Below are 12,719 nucleotides of genomic sequence, written 5' to 3' on the forward strand. Positions count from 1 at the left end.
CTTCTGACTGCTGGTTGGTGTTCATGGATGCGCTCTGCAAATCTTCTGCCTGTCTGTCCCACATAGTGTTCGTTACAGTCCTTACACTGTATGTTGTAGATGACTCCTGTTTTTTCTTCTTGGGCTACTGGGTCTTTTGGTTTGCTTAGGATGTTTTGGAGGGCTTTAGTTGGTTTGTATGCTATGGAGATGCCATGTGGTTATAATAGTCTGTTGGTTGTTTCTGGGATGTTTCTGATGTATGTGTTATTCTTTTCATAGCTTGTGTTGGTTTGCTGTAGTGGGTTGAGCAGTCGGGCACTTTTTGATAAAGTTGCGTGGGTATCCATTTTGTTGGAAGATGTTGTATAGGTTATGTTGAATATGTTATTAATCTGTTATTCTATCACTTTCATTCTTATTCCTGGATTGAGTGCAATTTTATATGTTTTACACTGGGTTTGTGATAGAAATAAAAATTGCTGCCTTTCGGCACTGCAGAATAAATAAGAGTGAGATACAGAACATGGCATTCAGATCAGACTTGGTCATGAGCATTCTGGGCAAACCTTAGGAAAAACGAGTCTTCTTCCATTCATAGCATTCATTGGCTAAGTCCAAGCATAGTTCTAAGTGTGTGCAGAAACCGAAACACTCTTACATTCTGCCCTTGGAGGAGATATTCTTCAACCAGAGCTTGTTTATGAAATTGGGATCATACGAAAATAATATTAGCAATCGCTCTGAGCGAAAGCAGAAGATTTTTCCTTCACTACTGAATGCCCAGCGGTTAACAGGCCAGGGGACCTCTGCTTCTGGCCCTTCCGTTTGTTCTCAAAATCTTTAACTATGGATCCTAGTAGAAATTTGTGCAAATTCTCCATCCATAGGAGAGGAAGAAGAAATTTGAGAAGGATGGTGAGAAGTTTTACTCCATGTTGGATCGCCACTTGAATTTATCTTCAAAGAAAAAGGAATCTCAACTGCAAGAGGTAAAGTGCAGGCTGTTAGTTGGGTGGTGGTCAGAATGTGACTCAGTCTGAGGATGCTTGTGAGGTGAAGGCAAACTAATTTAGCCCAGTGGGTCAAGATAGTTGCATGTTATTTCATTTATTTTTATCCTGCCATTTCTTCAGGAAAGCCAGACACCTTACATAAGGATCGCTCTGCATTAATCCTGTGGCTGTTGCTCCTTTGCTGCCCATCAGAAAATTGTTCCCCTCCAATGAGTTCACACACCAATTGATTAGGTCCTCCTACTTTGGCTGCCTCACACCTTTTCCCCCAGCAAATGGGTTAGCATTAAGGTTATCGATCCATGGCTGAGAGTTACCTCTTTGAATTTAGATACCAGTGCCATAATCATATGGATATTGCGCTGATTACATCTGCTTGTTTTGGTAGTTCTCTTTGGCAGGCAAAAACTTTCTGGACTTTACATTTTATCACTAGTGGCAGGCAAAAAAGGAACAAGAGCCATCTCTGCAACCACTCTGCAAGGTAGATTAGTCTGAGAAAGACAGTCATTGGCCCTAAGTCACCCAGTGAGTTTTGCTGGCTAAGGGTGGACTTGAACTTGTCTTAGCCCAACCCTTTCACCTTCACCCTCACCTGGCTTCCACTTCCATGAGCAGTGAATATGGCTGAGTCAGTGGAAATTGCCAGAGCCAGTTTGTAAATTAGTCTTCTCATGAAGACAATTCACGAAGTGGCAAAAGCGTGTGTTCAATAATAGGAGAGAATTAGTTGAATCATTTTATTCACTTTTTCCTATTTCCCTTTTTTGTTATATAAAGCATGGTTGATTTCTGTTGCTTCAGTTGCACGCTGTAATGGACATCTTGAAATTAAGGCAAGTCTCAAATAGGAATTCTGGCTAGTGTAGCTAATACAGTTTGTTCTTGGGAAACAATTCAAAACACATGGTGTTTTGTGTTCTGGGGTTTCCCCCCACCCCCTTTTTCTACTTTTAAAAGTAGTGTTCAGCTGCTCATGGATTTATAGCTTCCCTAATTGTAGCAGAAGGATTGTGTAATACTGTCTTTCTTTCTTTCTTTCTTTCTTTCTTTCTTTCTTTCTTTCTTTCTTTCTTTCTTTCTTTCTTTCTTTCTTTCTTTCTTTCTTTCTTTCTTTCTTAGGCTGATTTGCAGGTTGATAAGGAGCGGCACATTTTTTTTGAATCTTCCCTGGAATATGTGTATCAAATCCAAGAAGTACAGGAGAGCAAGAAATTCAGTATTGTAGAGCCTGTAAGTCTGCTGTCCCTGCCTTTTTTTTAAGCAATCTTACCCCTATTTAAAGGGAATAGAGATTCTGGAATCCACAGGCTGGGTTCTACTCTTTATTGTAAGCCTTTACGATTGTTTGTTCCAGAAATGCTCTTATTCTTAAAGAGAGGTGAAAAAAGAGAGTGAATAGAAATTTTCATGATGATGAAATCAGTCCTCAATGTTCTTTTGCATTCCTTTTTATTTTTTATTTCATTTTGCCTGTAAGTGGAAATTGAACGTTTCTTTTTGTTGTGAGCTGGTCAAAAACAAGAAACTGAAATGAGCAGATTTCTACACATAGAACATTAGTTCTTTACTGTCTGTCAAATGTATCTCTAGTCACCACCTAAGTCTATGTAAGAAATGATTTCCATACCACTTAGCTCTTACAGTTGCAAAGGAGGGCTTAAAAGTCCCTGGGCCATGTCTACTAATACTGTTGTATTCAAACATTGTTGTCCTTGACTTAGAGAAAATATACGTTATGCAGAAAAACCTGTACATCCCACACAAATTGCAGATGCACACACATGGAGGCACCAGTGAGGAAAGGTAGGTGAACATTAGTTACTTGTATTTCCTCACTGGGTCTGAACAAAGATTGCTGAGAAACTTTAACTCGTCGGCAGCCTCGGATGTGGCTTGTGACGCTGATCAACCCTGTTTGGCAAATGTTGAAATCAGTTCTGATTTGTTACAAAGTTATTTGGCAGCAAGTTCCTGCTCCAGAGGCCCAGTTCCATTTTTGGCATGGTCCCTTTGATGTATTGCTTTTCCCCGCAGAGATTTTTAAGCATTCTTATCATTCTTCCCTGCACAGGTGTTGGCTTTTCTTCACAGCCTCTTCACTTACAACAACCTGACTGTGGAGCTCACACAGGATTTCCTTCCGTACAAGCAACAGCTTCAGCTCAGTTTGCAAAATGTGGGTGAATTTCCAATATTCCTTGCATCCTATCTAGAGGGCACTTGATTCTGTTCTCAGCCCTTTTTTAACTTGAGACAGGGACAACTGGGAAGCTCCAGCCTGCGGCCCTTTGCTCCACGGGGCCCCAGATGAACTCCCCTCCTCCAAACCCCTGAAGGCTGCCCTCATCTGCTGAAGCCTGCCCTGGGGCCTCCCTCAGAGATTCTGGGCCTTCCCAAAAAAGAGAAGGCCTGCATTGGCAGGGATCCCAGCTGGAGTGCTTGCTCCCTCAGGTGCCTTCCCTGGAAGAGGGAGGGGTTGGTCAGAGTGCCCCTCCAGGCGCCCAGCTGGGCATGTTCCTCCAGTTCTCCAGACTGGGGAAGGGAGAAAATGGCAGTCTTGAGCAAGGGCTTTCTTCCATGGAATGTGCTGATTCCAAGTTTCCTCCTTCGCCAGAAGCTGGTAGGCATCAAGGCATAGGACTTCTGGGAAGGGGACAGACATGCCGTCCCTCAAGCTCCTGCCCAGCCCAGTGGGAGAGACCCTGGATTCAGTTACCAGCTCAGGACCTAAGAATCCAGACTCTGTCCTCTTTCCCCAGGGCTCTGGGGAAGGGCAAACTGTGTGCTGCAAATCAGATCTGTTTAAGCCTCTCTCAGTAAACATCCTTCCTAAGTGTGCAAAAGTGGGGTTTGTTGAACTAGGAAAAAAACTAGCCTCACTAAGCACCATGCAGGCAGGATGCAAACAGTATGCTTGGTTGTTGCTTCCCTTCTTTTCCATATGAATTTTAAAATATTTAAAAATCATCCCTTTAGTCAAGTTTTTGGTAACTAATAGACACTTTGATTACCATCCATTTATGTTGAAGGTTCTAGGATGGAAAATCGAACCCTCCGCTGTTCTCTGTTGTAGCACATTCTCAAAAACAGCCATAATAACCTTAAAATGTTTTGCACACCTTCACTGCCTGACATATCTCTGCAAGGTTCCCAGGGGCGACTGACCAGCCTCTGCTTAAAATGATTGCTAGGCTGCCCTTCGAAGATTAGCTTTCATTCAAGACCATCAAATATTTTATTGGCTATTTGATCCTAAATATTTTGCTTCTTTAGGGTCAAATATGAATTGAGTCTTTTCTCACATTCCTTAATAGACGAGGAATCATTTCTCCAGTACTCGTGAAGAGTTGGAAGACCTCAAGAAAAGAATGAAAGAAGCGCCACTGACCTGCAAGTTACCTGGCAAGCCAACCATTGAGGGATACCTCTATTCACAAGAAAAATGTAAGATGCAGAGTTGCTTTCTTATTTTAAATGAGATTCTTACATAGTGGAATCCTGAAAGTTCTGGAATGAAAATAAGAGATGCGCTCACTCCTTGTTACTATGGCTAAAAAAATCCCTTTGGTTGAAGATCTTGGAAATAAGTGACCTCTGCTCTCCAACTTCCATCCTTGTAGTTAACTGAAGATGCTCGTGCCCAGTGAGGTCATCAAAAGTCACCTTTATATCAAGCCTTTCCTAAAACTAATTGATGTGAAATGATTATGAAGGATTGGGGAGCACAAAAATTCAAAAATGAACCTGGGAGGTTGGGGTCTTGACCTGCCCAATTCAAACCTCCAAGCCCTCCTCCCAAGCAGATAGGCTTACTTTAGGAATAAGGACCCAATAGTAGAGTCAGTGTTTTTTCTGGGGAGGGCAGACTTGCCAGGTTGTCTTTCTCCTCCTCCCTTGACACTTCTTTCAAAATACAGGGACATGACTTGCACCATTCATGGGGACTTAATTAGAATTCTCACTATTCCTCTGAGAAAGGTTACCAAGGATACAGGAAAATGAGGAAAAATTAAAATGGAACCATCTCCTACTTCCCCATCTTATTCCCCCAGGCTAAACTAGCTCCATTTGGGACCTAGCATGGCTGCAAAGCTGAGAGCTGTGCATTGGAGCTGCACAAATTATTCAGAGGGGCGCAAGCAAAGCACTCCTCCTTGAAGCACTGAGGAGCCATAAGGTCCTCTGGGAGTGTTGGCCCAGGTGCTTCACAAGCTTTCCCAGGAGATCTGCACACAAGTGCAGGCACATCACTGGGATGGTGGCAAAGGGAAGGGGCTGTGTCTTCATGCTCTTGAAAGCCAAATGGAAAAGTAGCATCTTTGAGAAGAGGTGCTTCATTCTTGTCAAAACTTTTGGTGAGCACTCTTTGGAATGCTTCATACAATCCTGGGTGGGTTGTGCTGCCTGTCCTAATTTCTCCAAGATTTCTCATATTATCCCTTCATGTATTCTTCCCATGCTAAACTCTGATTCTGTCTCCTTAGTTTGGAGGCTTCTGTCTTGCAGGGATGAGGAAGATGATGATGCTTTAATTATAGTCAGAGACCAAAAGTCAAGTATAAAGTTTCCTCCGGTAAAAAAAAAAAAAAAGAAACAGGAGATGATTGATTGATTGATCGATCGATCGATCGATCGATTGATTGATTGAAGGTAGTCCAGGGTTACGACCATTAGTTCAATGACCGTTCAAAGTTACGACGGCACTGAAGGAATGATAGTTATGACTGGTCCTCAAAGTTCCAGCTGTGCAGTGTCAAAATTTGGGCACTTGGTGACCGGCCCTCATTTATGACTGGTCGCAGCATCCCATGGTCTGTCCTGCGCAAAATGCCTCTGCTTCAGCTCCCCCCACCCGCCTCTCTCTCCTTATCTCTGCCCTTTTGGCCCCTTTGTGCTCTGCTGCCTACCCCTGCTGCCCTCAGCTGGACTTCACTGTCTTCTTCCCCCCGCTGCTGGCCAAGGGTCCAGGTGCTGGGTGAGGGCATGGCTAAGTCTGTGGCCTATGTCTCGATCGCTCGTTCCTTTGCCGTTAATAGTCAGTCCTAAAAGGCAGAAGCAGTCCACCACTTCAGTACCTTTGTTGTCAACTCCAAGTCTGGTTGCTGTACCCGTTGTTATTACTTTGGTCTTCTTTATCTTGAATCTTAGTCTCTTTTTGTCAATGTGCTCCTTGACTTTCATTACGAGAACTTGCGGATCATTTGCGTTTTCAGCAATCAAAATAGTTGAGCCTACTTTGTGTTTTTGTTGTTCATTGGTGCTTCTTCTTCCAATTTGCAAGACGTGCTTCCAGTTCATTTTCTCTCAGTATACATTCTGCATATAGGTTGAATAAATAAAGGGTGAGTATACATATTTGCCTCACTTCTTTGCCGACCTGGAGTCAGTCTGTTTCACTATGTTCTGTCCATACTGCGCTATCCTGACTTGTGCTGAGGTTTCACATGAGGACAGTGAAATGTTTTGGGATTCCCATTTTCCCAAGCTCATTCCACAGCTTGACATGATGGATACAACCGAAAGCCTTTCTATAATCATGAAGCATATGCTGACTTTCTTTGGCTTTCTCAGTTATCCAGCATTCTCAGCAATAAGGCTTCTGTTCCTTTTCTAAAGCCAGCTTGAACATCTGGTATCTCCCTCTCCATGTAGGGCTCTAATCTACATTGGATGTTTCTAGCATGTGAAATTAAGGGTTTTATACAATAGTTTGCACACTCTGTTAAGTCTCTTTTCTTTGGTATTAGTACATAGACGGAGTTTTTCCAATCTGTTGACCACTGTCTTGTTCTCCAGATTTGCTGGCATAGCTTGGTTAGACTCTTTATTGATTCTTTTTCTGCTGCTTGCCATATTTCTGTAGATATTCCATCAGTTCCTGTTGCCTTCCAACTTGATTGTTGTTATTGTTATTATTAGATTTTTATTCCACCCCTGGACTGCTAGGAGGTCAAACCAGTCAATCTTAAAGGAAATCAACCCTGATTGCTCATTGGAAGGATTGATACTGAAGCTCAAGCTCAGATACTTTGGCCATCTAATGCGAAGAGAGGACTCTTTGGAAAAGACCCTGATGCTGGGAAAGATTGAAGGCAAAAGGAGAAGGGGACGGCAGAGGATGAGATGGTTAGATAGCATCATTGAAGCCATGAGCATGAAACTGAGCAAACTCAGGGAGGCAGTGAAGGACAGGAAGGCCTGGCGCGATGTGGTTCATGGGGTCACGAAGAGTCGGACATGACTTAACGACTGAACAACAACAACAATACAGGTAGTCCCCAGGGTAAGAATGCCTGAGTTACAGATAACCCATAGTTACGAACAGAGCCTTTTGTAGCAAAATTTGAGTTAAATATACAATGATTCGAGTTAAATACACAATGATTCAAGTTAAATACCCAATGATTTGAGTTTATTATACAATAGAGGTAGTCCTCAACTTACAACCACAATTGGGACCAGAATTTCCATCGCTAAGTGATGCACCACATGACTGCATCACTTAGTGACTGCAATCCTGGCAGTCCCAGTTGCTGTTGTTAAGTGAGAATCGTGGGTTGTTAAGTGAGTCCCCATCCCAATCCAAGCCATGCCAGGCTTGGTCCCTCCCAGCCTCAAGCCTCAGTAGGGTAAGGGATTGCCTCCAACTCCCCCCAGCCGCTTATCTCCCCCATCTCTGCCCCTTTGGCTGCCCTGTACCCTACCTTGTGGGGTGGCAAGTAGCCCCAGAACTGTGCGGCTCTGGGGCTGCTTGCCATGTCCTGGGAAGCCGAGGCCACTCCAGCCCAGTCCCAGTCCCAGTCCCAGCCACAGTCACCCTCGCCACCCTGCACTTGAGACCCCTGCTGCCTGGTGCTCTGCTGCCCCAGCTGACCTTCGCTGTCTTCTTGCTCCAAGAAGCCCCTTTGCAAAAAGCTCCTGGGCAGGGCTGGGCTTTTGCTTTGCACTGGGGGGGGGGGGGGGGGGGAAGCAGCACCTCCATTTTCTTTCCCTGTCTTTTTTTTCTTTCCCCACGGGTAGATCGGCCCACTCAGGGAAGTGTCCTCCAGCTGTGATAAGTGAGTAGACTGGGCCCTCACAGCCCCCTTCAACCCTCTCCTTTCCGTTTTCCCTCCAGAGCTATAGCTTTTTAGCTTTTACCTAAAACTTTTTAGCCTTAGCCTTCTGGAGCTAAAGCTTTGCAAAGCTACCTGGCAGCTGAAGGTTGGACCTGTCTACCCACCTTCCTGAGAGGAAGGACCGGTCTACCCACAGAAAATGGAGAGGGTCAAAGGGGCTTAGTCTACATGCCTATTGCCAGAGTTCCCAGGAACGGGCCAGTCTACCCGTGGGGGAAGGAAAAAAAGGGGGAGGGGGAAGGAAGGGGGTGCTGCTTTTTGGGGGGGGTTCCGCAGTGCAAAGCAGAAGCTGAGCCCCGCCCCACCCGGGGGCTTTTTGCAAAGGGGTTTTGGAGCAAGAAGATGGTGAAGGTCAGCTGGGGCGGCAGATCACAGGATGGCAGGGGGCCAAGAGGGCAGAGATGGGGGGAGACAGGCAGGTGGGAGGAGTTGAAGCACCCCTGCAGTGTGTGGTGTGGGTGGGCTGCCAAGCACCTGAATTTTGATCTCTGACCGCAGACGATGCTGCAACAGCCGTAACTTTGGGTACCAGTCATGAGTCACTTTTTTCAGTGCGTTCGTAACTTTGAACAGTTGCTGAATGAATGGCCATAAGTCAAGGACTACCTGTACTACTTATACAGTATTATACAATAATACTGTTCCAGCTTACATACAAATTCATCTTAAAGACAGACCTTGGGAACAGAACTCATTCTTGAACTGGGGACTACCTGCATATATCTATCAACTCAAGGTGGCAAACATGCCTAATAGCCCTGCCGCCTATTTTCCCCACAACAACAACCCTGGAAGGTGGGCTGGGCTAAGAGAGAGTGACTGGCCCAGTCACCCATCCAGCTTTCATGCCCAAGAAAAGCCTAGAACTCACAGTCTCCTGGTTTCTAGGCCAGTATGTAACCGCTGCACCAGACTGGCTCTCTAACTGGAGTGTTGATCTAACTTCATCTTCTAGTACTAGAGGTGTTTTAAGTCAGGATTATGTTCTTAGGTATCTTGAATGTTAACATCTCTACTGTGCAGAATTTTAGTATACTTCCATCTTTGATCTTCTTGGAATCACCTACTTAAAGGACTTATTGATGTCCTTTAGAGTACCAATTCAAAGTTGGACCCTCCTGTATTCAGAGATCTTTGAAAGACTTTCCTTGTGTTTCCATGTCTGTCTTCAGTGTCTTTATACATGTTGTTGTAATGCTGCTTCTTGTCTCTGAATTTCTTCCTGAGATCATTGTCTTTCTTGGCTTTGGCTTCTCTCCTCCTTGGTAATTTCCATGGTTTGTCTGATGTCTGGTTTGCTTTCTTCTGCGTCTTCATTTTGGGCAGTCTCCTTCTAAATTCATCTTTAACAACTTCTTTAAGTTCATTCCATAGTTCCTCTGGTACCCAGTGAAAGAGATTCAGGATTTCAAAACAATTCCCGATGTTTTCCTTGAAAATGGTGGGTATATGCTCAAGGTCATATCGTGGAAACTGGATGGCTTTTTTCTTCCACTTTAGCTTAACTTGGAACTTGCACATGAGCAATATGTGATCTGTTCCATAGACGGTCTCTGGCTATGTCGTTGCTGTTATAACCTCCTTCTACCATTAATATAGTTAATCTGATATCTGTGTACTTCATCTGGTGATGTCCCTGTATACAGGTGTCATTTTGATTGTCTGAAGATTGTGTTATAGCAATGAAGAAATCATTGGATTGACAGATAATCAGAAAGACTGATAAATCTTTCTCTTGCTTCACTTTCATTTCCTAGGCTGTGCAGTCCAACTACATTTTCCTCCATAATATTTCCACCTTTCAGTCTTCCAGTCTCCAGCCAGATGCAGCACATCTTGCTTGCATGTTCTGTCAATTTTTAATTGAACTTGATTATAAAATTCATCAACCTTCTCTTCTTCAGCATCAGTAGTTGGAGCATAAACTTGGATTAATCGCCATATTAATTGATTGCATTGCAGCGAAGTACTGTTCTTGCTATACCCTTCCTAACTATGAACACTGTTTCTTCCTTGTTTTTCATGTCCTGAGTAGTAAACAGTGCAGTTTTCTTAATGAAAGTGTCCAATTCCAGTCCATCTCAATTCATTGATGCCTAAGATGTGAATGTGTAGTCAGTTCATTCCATCTTTCACTGTGTTAAGCTTTCCCACATTCGTGGTTCTTGTGTTCCATATTCCCACTGCAATTCTGTCTGCAAGTTTGGATTTTCTTTTCCTCCATAGCAACATCAGCAACTAGACATCCTGAAGGTTTTAATCTAAGCGCATCATAAACATCATTAGTACTTTGAAAGATTCTTAGTTCTTTCTCAGTAGCATGTCGAGTGTTACCCAATCTGAGGGCCCATCATCCGGCACTGTATTGTCAGTCATTTTGTATTTTCTATCCATGTGGCTTTCTTGGTAAAAACAGGCGTGGTTGACCATTGCCTTCTCCCATGCAGTATGAATTGATGCCTTTGCCATTGTTACTAAAATGGTCTTCCAGCGTCTTCCTATATCGCCGCTGCCCAATATAGGCACCTGCTGGCTTTAGGTGGGAGCTGGGATGATCCTCATGCCTTGGGTGACCCTGCTGGGTATATATACCCTTGGCATACACTCTCAGCATTCTTTGTTCATCTGTTTGCTGATCCGTCCCAGGAACCATGGGGAGGCAGCACACCAAGGACTTGGGTGGAGGGGCAGAAAGAAGAAGAGTCATGTAAAATTATTTGAGCAGTTAATAGAGTAAGTGGAGTAATCCATATCCAGACAACACATTGTTTCAAATTAACAGTACAGCTATCAAAATTAAATCCATCACCTGAGCAACTGAGCAATTTTAGTGACTCTTCTAGAGGTTTCTGTAGATAGGATAGCTTAAAAAGGTATGCCTTCTAGTCTGGCCTATCAAGACAATTAACTAACAAAGGTGTTAATTAGTTCTGAGTGCTAGCCTTAATTAAAATGATAGCATGATAAAACATGGGGGACAGACTTACTCCTTCTGAATATGGGTGCAGAAGGTCTTGTAGAGGGATATTGTTCTATCAGCTTTCTAAAATCATAGCTCACAAGACATTGCCATATAGTCTTGCCTACTCTTGCCTGAGTAAGATGAGCAAGGTATTAGTAAACTAGGCGATTAGGGTAAAGGTTCATCTGTATATGCTACCTGTATAATAATAAGGGAATACAGTCCAGTTTTTCTGGAGTCAGAATAAAGGATGCAGTATTTAACTCTAGATTAGCTCTCTTGAGCCCTGTGAAGCCCAGACTTGGACTGAGAAACCACAGTGTCTTGAATTGGAGTTGGGGCCTTCTTTCAAGAAGAAACAGAATTACCTAGAAGAGTTCAAGAACCAAGATCCTGCCATAAAGACTAGTTTTAACCAGTACTTTAGGTGTTACAGTCTCATGCTAGCCCCTATGGAAACTAGGATGGTGCAACATTTGCACACTCCAAGGCATGCAGAGCATCACTCTCAAATCAATCTTGGCCTTTGGACTGACATCATATAGTGTCTTGCAGGGACGTGGGGTAAATAATTGCATCACAGGATTTGAGGTATTCTTGGGGTTCTGTAATAAAACTGGTGTCCCTGAGCCAAGTGTTGATCACCATGGAATCCCCCTAACAGACCCTTTAAAGGAGTTTCAGTTTCTGTTTCCCATTTGAGAGATGTCACTTTACAAGCAAGACCATTAATACATACATGCATGAGTTTCAGATATAGTTTGTGCTGCTGTGCTTAAGTATGTGTTCACATATTGTGTATATACAACCATATACCCACATTCACATACATAGGAAGTGGTCTATTTATTTGAAAAACTCAGGGAGGGCAGACAAAAGCGAAACTACTTGTCTGTGTGCTGTATATGACTGTAGTCATCCTTCCAGAAAGTGTGGTCAGGGTAATAGAAACTCTGCTGGTTCCCATTTTGAAGAAATACATTGTTCCTGTATTTACCTTTCCCCCCTTTCTCCCCCCACCCATTCATAGTTTCCTTTAGAACCATAAAATTGAAAGTACCTCAAAAGTCATCTGATCCAACCCCTTGTTTGGTGCAGGATCTGCTAAAGCGTTTTGGAGAGATTGCTTTTCAGCCTTCATTTCAAAGTCCTCCAGCAAAGGGGAACGTACAACGTACCTAAAGCGGCCTGTTCTACTGTTTGACAGCTCTTACTATCAGGAAGCTCTTCCTAATATCTTACCTGGATCTACTTCTTTGTAGTTGGAGGTTCTGGTCTTGCCCTCGGGGGAAATAGAGAACAAATGTTATTTCCTCCTTATAACTTCAGATTTCTGCAGAGTGCTATCATTTTCCCCTTCAATCTGCTCTTCTGCAGGCTGAACATAACCGCTTCCTTTAAACTTCCTCATTGGACAATTTCCAGCTCCCTCATCATTTAACCCTCTTCTGAGCATATTACAATTTGTCTGTTTTCTTTTCAGATGGTAATGTGTGGAATTGGATGCCCTATTCCATATGGGGCAAGAGCAAGGCAGGATAGAGAGTGAAAGTGGACTCTACTCTCCTGTTAATTCATCCCAAAGTAGCACTTGCTCTTTAGCAGCCTCGTCGCGTTCTTGGTTCATGTTCACTCTATGAT

At 43.5% G+C, this 12,719-nt stretch overlaps 1 protein-coding gene across 5 annotated transcripts in view; it reads left to right on the forward strand.

Moving 5' to 3' along the window:
* OPHN1 (oligophrenin 1) overlaps positions 1-12,719 on the forward strand; it is a 113,441-nt gene that overhangs the window by 47,037 nt on the left and 53,685 nt on the right. For 4 of the 5 annotated variants that reach the window (XR_015793612.1, XM_088129248.1, XM_007436284.3 and 1 more), the window contains exons 5-8: positions 870-971; positions 2,118-2,228; positions 3,070-3,174; positions 4,313-4,442. Coding sequence is in view for 4 of the 5 variants with exons in the window: in XM_088129248.1 (XP_087985374.1) it covers positions 870-971; positions 2,118-2,228; positions 3,070-3,174; positions 4,313-4,442 (448 nt within the window). In the remaining variant the exon portion in view is untranslated. The remainder of the gene's footprint in view (positions 1-869; positions 972-2,117; positions 2,229-3,069; positions 3,175-4,312; positions 4,443-12,719) is intronic. The other variant, XM_088129247.1, reaches the window with a different exon arrangement.

Source organism: Python bivittatus, unplaced genomic scaffold (assembly GCF_059951505.1).
Source record: "Python bivittatus isolate LINGU-HERP-01145 unplaced genomic scaffold, Pbiv_v1 ctg000790_np1212, whole genome shotgun sequence".
Lineage (NCBI taxonomy): Eukaryota > Metazoa > Chordata > Lepidosauria > Squamata > Pythonidae > Python > Python bivittatus.